Raw genomic sequence first — 10,263 nt, forward strand, 5'->3', positions numbered from 1 at the left:
AGCTCAAAAGATATGAATCATGTCCTGCCCTTAGCAGTTACTGCCATAAGGTAGGGTGGCTAACAGTGTGCTGGAACCAGTAGAAAAGCCTCCCCCTACTATGGTCTTTTTGGGTCCAGTTACAGATGAGAAGATGCTATCTTTCACCCTGTCATTTGAATCCAAATGTAGAGAATATCTGTCAGTTCTCTTTTAGGCACTTCTTGCTCATATGAATGAACCCCATCCTGCGTCTTATACTGATGTCTTGGCTAAAGCTGGCTCTACTTGTAAACAGATACTTATCGGGTAACTAGTAAGGATGAACCCTCAGTAACAGTGTGATCCTGAACATTTCAGATATATAGACATAGATATGGATATATAGAGTTTTCATCTGACGTCAAGATTTTGAAAAGAAACAAGCCCTAATGGAGTTTTTCTTTTTTTCTTTTTTTTTAATTTTAATATTTATTTATTTTTGAGACAGAGAGAGACAGAGCATGAATGGGGGAGGGTCAGAGAGAGAGAGGGAGACACAGAATCTGAAACAGGCTCCAGGCTCCGAGCTGTCAGCCCAGAGCCCGACGCGGGGCTTGAACTCACGTAGCGCGAGATCATGACCTGAGCTGAAGTCGGTCGCTTAACCGCCTGAGCCACCCAGGCGCCCCATCTAATGGAGTTTTTCAAATTTCAAAAGCAAGATGTCTTTCCACGGTATTTTAAAAAGAGAAGATGAACTTTAGTTGAATATATGTCCATTAGACGTGTGTGACGCCAGGTTTACTAGTGGCCTCTTTTGTGCTATTTCTATTTAATTAGTAAGGGAAATGAAAATAACTTTGAAAACTACTTAAATAGGGGCGCCTGGGTGGCTCAGTCGTTTGAGCATCCGACTTCAGCTCAGGTTGCGATCTCGCGATCTCACGATCTCGCGGTCCGTGAGTTCGAGCCCCGCGTCCGGCTCTGGGCTGATGGCTCAGAGCCTGGAGCCTGCTTCCGATTCTGTGTCTTCCTCTCTCTCTGCCCCTCCCCCGTTCATGCTCTGTCTCTCTCTGTCTCAAAAATAAATTAAAAAAAAATTAAAAAAAAAAAAAAAGAAAACTACTTAAATAGAATAGGGAAAAATTGAGCAATTAAGGGACAGTTGTAGAATTATATTATAATAGCAATTTTGTAAAGGGCTTTGAACATAGGCCCTGACCAAATGTTCATATGTATAACGGATGGTTTTGGATTCTTTTTCAATGAAATGTGCTTCATAATAAAGCCATTAGTTTTTGTGGTTAACCAGAACCTCAAGAATTCCTACAAAGAAAGTTACTTTCCTTTCTTTGTGGGATCCCTGACAAATTGAAAGATGGTACTTCTAGAATGTGGGAAAAACAGCCGTGATGTCACCAGAGGCCACTAGCCCTGCACCCACCAAGCTGGCTTCAGAGATAATTAATCTTGAAGAGAGTGAGGAAAGAATCCACATAATTGTTTAAATGTTATGTAATTTACACAGTTAGGTATATATAAAAATGAATTTTCCCCAAGTTATTCCTTTAATGTAGAAAAATAAAATCTACCAGTAATTAACTGTTCACTAAAGAACCTGATTTTTTAGCCAATTACACATTCTAATACATACCATTCTCAAAGTCAAATTTTTCCTGTTCCTGTAGCCTTCACCCCTTGTTACAATTATTTATGTCTGTGTGTGTCATATATAGTGTCTATGTATATGTGCATATATTTGTGTGTTTAATGTGTTCCTGTGACTGTATGCTTAATCTCTTCTCCATTTGCTTTAGGGCCGGCCACTACATGAACAACACAAGAAAATCTCTGTAGATACTCTTTAAATCAGTAGTGACAAATATGTGTCAAATGCTATAATTCCTACTACTCCCACATTATAAATACATTTATTCTAGTATTTTTTTTTGCCTGTGCTCTGAGACTAGTCCTTGTAATCTTTCTCAGAGTGTTGCAGACAGATCACATTGAATGAATCAGAGCTTGCACTTGAAATGAAGCCCATTGGCCAATCCTTATATAAATATAGCTTGCTTCTTACTATACGTGTGTTACTTAGTAATTTATCTACTTGGTTTCATGGGATGCAGCCTTCATAGGGTTCTGTTTTGTGGATTCCTTATTTATGTTACATAATAGGATGTAGTTTGGGGTTAAGCTAACCTCATCTTGCTGAGGTTTGCCAATGCCTGCCCAGCTGAACTCCTCCAGCTTGATGACCAGGGGTAGCAATCAGTCCCAAATGAAAGAACCAAGTACGGCGGACTCTGTAGAGAAATCTTCAAGAGGATCCCCAACTCCTTTGAGGCATGAATGCATCATTAAAATAAGAGTCCACCTTATTAAAATAAGTCCACTCTTATTAAAATAAGAGTCCACTTATTAAAATACACTCCAAAAGCATTACCGAAAGATCTCTTTTACACATCCTGTTTCCTTTTAATTATCTTTAGAGTCTTACTGTTCCCTAGATTATTAGATCTTTATAAAAAATAGAAATAAAATATTTTCTTTTACTGGAAGTTTTGGTTTTAGATTTATATTTTCATGCTAGTATTTTTCTGCTCCATTCTGCTCTATTTCTAGATTCTTTTTTCCCCCTCTCTTTTCTTTTAGATTTTGAAAGTGTTTTAGATCTTCAAAATGCTACTCACCATATTTTCTCTTTTTAATTTGGCCTCATATTGTTTTTGTATTTCCTTTGTTCCTTTCCCCCCTCCTTTCCATTTTTTTTACTTCTGCCAACCCTCAAGCATTTAGGTTTTCCATAAAGTATGTAGTTTCCTCTAATCTCTATAAACATTATTTGAAAGTAATAAGTTAACAGATACATTAAGACCTCAATTAACTCTCCTAATACAAGTGGAAATGGCAGAGATAATTCCAAGAGCCTAATTTTTATTTTAATGTATTTTTAATATGTACAATTTAGAGTGAGCTTTTATGATATTATTTTTCAGCCACATTATTTAAACGTCTTGTGATGATCAAATTCAGACTGAGTTATTTGGCCATTCAGCTGCCCTTCAATTCTGTAATGCCCCTTCAGAAGTACCTGCCACCTCCTAGAATGAGACCAAACCCTGACCTGCCTTCACTTCTGTCCCTGGTGTTCTTTCTGTGTCTTATTTCCCTAATGAGTATTTTCTGTTTCTAAACTAGCATTTTTTCTGGGCACTAAAAATGAGTAAGGGTCAGAAGGAGTTGTGAAATGGGTAAAACAAATATTGGATGGCTAAATTAATCAGCAATATGCTGTGCAGTTTAACTTCAAAGTGCAATTTAGGAATACTAAAGATTAATTTGAGTGTCAGGTGATTAGATAAAGGCATGGTTTAATGATGCTATAATTTTAACACTTTCAGTCTGCTGCAACAGAGTACTTCTTCAAAGATCCTGAAATCATTCTTAGGAAGTCTTTCTTACCAAAAACTGAGTAATTGAATGCATTGGGAAAATATGGCCAGTAAGTTACCCTATTTGTTGACCCATTCCTCATCTTTTTTACGGGACAGGTGTCTAGCTTTCAGTCAGGTGAATATGCGACCAGTCTTAACTACTGTTGCTTACCTCACCTTACCTTTTTACCTAGTGTGTCTTGGGCTTGTCTCAGTAGAAACTGACCTTTTTTTTGAAAAAAAGGCTAAAGATCAGTTCAAGCACAGAGGCTATCAAAACGTTTTATCTGACCATAAGTTCAAAGTTCCAATCAGGTAATTTATCTTAAACCTGAATGGGGACTTAACCATATCCCAAAAAGCTTGGATTAAGTAACATCCTAGTTTTTTCTGAAACTATTCCAGCTAAAAATTTTAAAACATTCATACCCATGAAACCCAGAACCCAAATCAGCAGTAACACTAAACAACCTAACCCCTGAGAAAAAAAAAAAAAAATGGACAAAAATCTATTCGCTTCTCTCATCACCCTAACAAAAATCGGACTACCTTGTGTTATCCTAATTGTTGTATTCCCAAGCATTCTATTTCCCTCACCTAATCGACTAATCAACAACCATCTGATTTCATTACAGCAATGATTAGTTCACCTGACATCAAAATGAATACTAGCCATCCACAACCAAGAAGGACAAAACTGAGCCCTAATATTAATATCCTTAATCCTATTCATCAGCTCAACAAATTTATTAGGCCTATTACCACACTCATTCACACCTACCACTCAATTATCAATAAACCTGGGAACAGCCATTCCCCTCTGAGCTGGCACCATGGTCACCGGGTTCCGATACAGGACAAAAGCATCCTTAGCCCACTTCCTACCTCAGGGAACACTTCTTCCCTTAATGCCTATACTTTTAGTCATTGAAACCATTAGCCTTTTCATCCAATAGCTCACGCCATACGCCTCACACCTAAAATCACTGCAGGTCACCTGTTAATTCACTTACTTGGGGAAGCTACTCTAGCCCTAATAAGCATCATCTATTGCCCTCATTAATGAGGGCATCATCTATTGCCCTCATTACTTTCATTATTCTTGTCTTACTAACAATTCTCAAATTTACTGCAGCCCTTATTCAAGCCTACATCTTTACCCTGTTAGTAAGTCTATACCTATCTAATAACCCACCAAACCTATGCATATCATATAGTTAACCCAAGCCCATGACCACTCACAGGAGTTCCTTTAGCCCTCCTAATAACTTCAGGATTGTTCAGAATTTCTGTTGAATAGTTTGTTTAAGCTCATCTCCATCAATCTTCTTCCTTGCTATCTTTGATATTCCTATAAACAATACCTGTTAAATGGTATTTTTCTAAGTGTCATGTCAGGAAAAGCTCTTAGATGTCCTAACAGTCAAGTTAATCAAATAATTTCTCTATTGTCTATTTGTATTTGCCACTAATTTGACAGTAGTTTTTCCTCTTGTGGTTATTTTCCTTTTTCTGTTTAAAAAAGCAGGCTTTTCTATCCATTTTCCATTTTCCAAGCCTCTACTCCCTTGGTTAGAATTTACTTCCATCTTGGGGCGCCTGGGTGGCGCAGTCGGTTAAGCGACCGACTTCAGCCAGGTCACGATCTCACGATCTCGCGGTCTGTGAGTTCGAGCCCCGCGTCAGGCTCTGGGCTGATGGCTCAGAGCCTGGAGCCTGTTTCCGATTCTGTGTCTCCCTCTCTCTCTGCCCCTCCCCCGTTCATGCTCTGTCTCTCTCTGTCCCAAAAATAAATAAAAAACGTTAAAAAAAAAAAAAAAAAAAAAGAATTTACTTCCATCTTAAGTGCCTTTAAGAAACTGGTCTTTATGATTCCCAAAGCATTTGGTGTTTGTGTGAAATTATAAGAATTGAAAGAGCCTCTTGGTACTTTGTAGTTTTTCAGAATGTTCAGTTTTTCAATACTGAGTGTGTTTCTGACTTTACAGATCAGTAAGAACATGAATGAGATTAATTTCACATGAATGTTTTTCATGTACACAGCTTGGAGGTCTTCAGAGGAATGAAGCAATATAAATCTCATATTACACATAGTTTTTGCATGGCTCCCTACTGTAAACTTTGGTGAAGTCTAAAACTTTAAAAAAAAAAATTATTGGTATAGTGTGTAAGTTGAGGATTTAGGATAGTTATTAATTTTTTGTTCATTTATTCAGTGACATTATTCCTTGAGTCCTTGGCAATTGGCCAATAGCTGTGGGCACGTGGGGAAGCAAAGGCCTGGACTTTAAGGAGTGAGCTGGCTGCTGGAAAGAGATGTGTTTGCAAAATGTTAGCAGTGTTTTGTTTTATTTCTTGTATATTTCTATCAGGGAAACACAAATTGTTTCCACCCCTGAGTCACAACTACTTCTTGGGAAAAAATTGCCTTATCAGTTTGGTAAAATGACAAGGATTTAACATTCATTGGTTCAAGTCTTCCAGTTGGGTAAAGTTGTACATTATAAACCAAGGGCACATGTGATCTTGTTCTCTGTGTTCTCATTTCTCACTCTCATGACCGCCCCCCCCCTCCGCCCCCAACGGTCCAAGCCCTGAGCACAGGTTTGTTCTCTTTGTCCTCACTCTCCTGGCTTTCAGATGTGTGAGAGGGAAGCTTTGTTTTATTGTACAACAAATGAGTAAGTGCCTTCTGCAAGCAGCCCCCTCTAACTGCTGTGTCTCAGGACTAACACTTGAAAGCAAGTATTCGAAAGCCTGGATCTGGCTGCTGGTCTCTGCCCTGATATAGTGACTATTACAGGTTCAGGTTGTCAAACTCACAAATCACAGTGGATTTTCACTTAGTACTATATTTGCTTAGCTTCATAAAAAGATACAGGATTGGAGATAGATCAGGTAAATCATCTTCATATCGTTTGAGGGTACTGCACCCACCCAAGTACACAGCTTCTTTTGCTTCCTCATAGAGCATGTATGGCTGCCATGGACGAGAGCTAGGTGCACAGGGATCACTTTAACACATGGAAGCTCTGTTCTCTGTTTCTCTGTAACTTTGAGAAACTGTTCCACGTACAGAAACCCAGTCCTCCATGCCACCTACAGTTCCTCTGCCCAGGTACTGTGCCATTAGCAGACAAGGAAGATATAGCCTCCCACATTTATTTTCACTCTGTCATTTCCAGGCAAAAAAGAGCACTCTGGGAAGGCAGACTCTGAGATGATTCTCCCAGGCAGGCTAGGTCAGCCCAGAGTTGATTTTAACCATTTGCTCACAATATCCAATCCAAATTTATCAGCAGCAAAGGTTATATTTTGATCCTTGTCTGATTGTTTTGTCTTTTTGCCATTTTCTAACCAATGCGTCACTTGTGGAGATCTGTGAGAAGCCAATCACATGTCTTTTCCCTCTGATTTCAGGGAAGTTGGTACCCATCAGTTACACCCAATTAACATACATGTATCAGTGTGTATCAGACTTTTTCCATAAGGCCCATTAGGAAAATTAATTGTCTTCCCATGGAGTGGTCTAAAGTGTTACTGTTATGAACCCAGGAGTCGGACCAGAAGTCTTGTCACAGAAATCAAGACAAAGTAGTACACTTCTCTTTTAAGAAGTTTAATGTTGTATCAGAGCACTATCCAAAGTATAGTGAGATCCCAAATAAAGGTGTGTTCAGGGATGCCTTGGGAATACTTGTAGTGAGAATTTAAGCTGAGATGTGAAGCATTAGTAGAATATTCTAGAGAGATGAGCTGAGAAAGGGCATTTCATTTAAGGCTTTAGTAGGTGCCAAGGGAGAGCTAAGAAACAACATAGAGAAAATGTAGACTACAAAAGAAAAAAAAAATCCCACAAATCTCTACTTACATTCTTGAATCAGTCCTTTTTTCTTTTAGGTCAGTAGAAATAATTGATTTATTTAAAACACTTTAAACCTGAAATTAGACATTAAAATTACATCTTCAATCTTTATTGAAGAAGTCCACTGAGATCTCAGAACTCTTTTAGCAATTCTCTCACCCGTGAAATATTTCTTGAGTGCGTACTATGTGTCAGGAACAATTATTTTTTGTCAATACAAGGAGTCTGGCAATTAACACAACGGGCATGTTCCCCGCTCACACAGAGCTTATATTCTAGAGCTGAGCTTTCCAGTACAGTCACCACCAGTCACGTTCGGCTATTGAGCCCTTGAAATAGTCCTAATAGAAATGTTCTAGAAACGGAATGTTCACAATAGATTTCAAAGACTTTGTATGAAAGAGTAGAATGTAAAATGTCCCACTAATAATTTTTAATATTGATTATATGTTGGAATGCTAACATTTGGGTTGTATTAGGCTAACCGAGTTCGGGTTGCATTGGGTTGTATTCGGTTAAGTAAAATATAACGTTAAACAGATATGTTTTGCTTTTTTTCCTGTAGCTACTAAAAATTTTATACTTGCATAGGTGGTTCATTTGAACCATTCTTATACAGTGGTGCTCTCACTCAAAAGAAAGGACTGAAAAAATAAACTGCCTCACAAATAAATGAACAAGATGATTTCTCATTGCGATCAGTGCTATGAAGAAAATAAATCTGGATGATGCAATGGAGAATAGCAGACCCTGCATTAAATCAGTCAACTACGGAAGGCTTTTCTGAAAACAATATTTACTGGCATGTGGATGGTATGCAGGAAGCAGCCACATGAACTTGTATGGGAAGGGCAGCCTTCTAGGTAGAGGAATAAAGGTCCCAAGGAGTAGCTTGTCATCTTCAAAAAAACACATACCCAGTGAGGTTAAATAGTAATGAGCCAGAGAGTGAGTGGTATGAGATGAGGTCAGAAAGGCAGGTGGAGGCCAGTTCCTGACAGATCTGGAAATGAGATGGGCTGTATTTGAAGTGCAGTGGGAAACCACAGAAGAGTTCTTGGCAGAATGATGTGAACTGATTTACATTTTTAGAAGGACCTCTCTATCTGCTTCAAGGAGGATCATATGCAAATGGGCAAGAAGGGTAGCAGGAAGGCTAGAGTCCATTTCTCTAGTGCTGGCAAAAGATTTTGACAGCTCTCAGAGTAGAGGTCCAGTAGCAGAGGTGATGCCAAAAAGCAGACAGATATTCAAAACACCCCTTTGCCTTCCAGCTTTCAGAATCTTGCTGATGGTTTGGACAAGGGAAGGGAAGGATAGAGATAGATGAGGATTACTCCTGGGTTTCTGGCTTGAGGTAAAAGTGGTGTTGCCATTTACCCAGATGGGGAAATTAAGAACAGATTGGGGGGATAGGTATTCTGTTTTGCCCACGTTAAGACAGATTCCTATTAGAAAGTTAAGTTAGCCTGTCTAACTTTGGAGTTTAGTGCAGAAATCAGAGCAAGAGACATAAACTTAAGAGACAACTTAGACTACCTTAAGCTTCCAACATTTCTACCCAAAAGTTGCTAATGTTACTCCTTCCTGGAGTGAAAATAAATAACACGGTCATGACGTAGGGTCAGAAAAATATGTATAGAAATTTCTAGTGTTGCATGGTGGACAGGAGTTCAAGAGGCTGCTTGAGGCTTTTAAAAGGGGCCTTTGGGGAAAATGAGAAGCCACAAACTGGGCGGCTCCTCTCAGCTAAAGCTTTGCAGAACAAACCTCTTTCCTTTTCTTTATTCTTGCTTTTTGTATGTAGTTGGAGATAAAAGCATCATTGTTCATGTTGTTTTTCAAAGAATGAGAAAAAAGGCAGCAATATAAGCAGGAAATCATAAAAGCGGGAGGAATTGCCTTATCGGCCAGTGGCTAGAATCTACGTTAGAGAATTATACAGGAAGGCATTAAACAGGGACACAAGAGAGAAGAGTCGGATTTTATTAGTCTTAGCTGACAAATGAAACTCTCTTGGAAAGCTCTGAGAGGCCTGAGCTGATAAGTGCCAAGGCACTGTGCAGTGCCTGCCTCTCTGAGGACGCTTCCGTTTCTAGAAGCATGGAAATCACAGCAGGTTTAGAGGTAAAGAAAATCACAGCATGCTTCATTGAAGACACTGATTTGTAAGGACGGTTGTCCATTCTATAAATGCAAGGTGGGACTGTTTTAGATGACAAAGCCATTAGGAAACATCTGTAGCAGAGCCAGGATTTCAGTAGTCCATCACCAGCTGAGGAAAGAGTCTTTTGTGTGTTCTGTTGGACAGGCACTTCCAGACCTTGAGGATACTGCGAGAGGGCCATGGTCTGAGACAGTTGCTGTTCCTTGACTGTGTTGTTTGCAGCTGCCCAGCAGTCATTGAGGAACCTTCACCCCAGGCCTGCCTTGTGCCCTGTAGCAGAAACAGATGGCACACTTATGTGCTTATGCATGGATTGCGTTCCACTCACCAGAGCCAGCTCTGGTTTCAGTCGTCCTCGCAAAATGTCTTATTTGGAGGCGGAGCCTTTGAGTTGGGGTGACAGCAAATCAGTCTACTTAATAGCGACCCTGCAAACAGCAAACTGGCTCCGTTATTAAATATGCTAAATACACCTCAGCATTTTATTCACAGTGTTATCTTTTCCTCTCTATTCTGCTCTCACTATTTTTTAACATCTAAGATATCACTATATTTTTTTGAAAAGGGAGAGGTGATAGAAAATACAAATGAAACCTAACCTAGTCTAGTATACTGAAAACTATAATACAAAATCATGACTCTCAGTTCAAAGTGAGGTTCATCTATTATCTATCTATCTACCTATTATCTACTTGAATGTGCAAGGAATATACAAAACAGAAGTAGAAAATATATTGCAATAGTTGCTTATCAAGATCATAAAAACATGTTTATTTCAATAGAGGATGTTGTCTGTCTTTACTTGGATATTCATAAAGTGTGTTTCCCTA

The 10,263-nt window shown here is 39.0% G+C and overlaps 1 protein-coding gene across 1 annotated transcript in view; it reads right to left on the reverse strand.

Annotated features, from left to right (window-relative positions):
• The window catches only part of LOC144617350 (uncharacterized), an 80,296-nt gene extending 71,197 nt beyond the window's left edge, over positions 1–9,099 (reverse strand). The window contains exon 1 of the mRNA XM_078452617.1: positions 9,037–9,099. Within this exon, the coding sequence (XP_078308743.1) occupies positions 9,037–9,099 (63 nt within the window). The remainder of the gene's footprint in view (positions 1–9,036) is intronic.
• Positions 9,100–10,263: the final 1,164 nt, after the last annotated feature.

The sequence above is a fragment of the Panthera onca genome, chromosome A1 (genome assembly GCF_046562875.1).
Source record: "Panthera onca isolate mPanOnc1 chromosome A1, mPanOnc1 haplotype 2, whole genome shotgun sequence".
NCBI lineage: Eukaryota > Metazoa > Chordata > Mammalia > Carnivora > Felidae > Panthera > Panthera onca.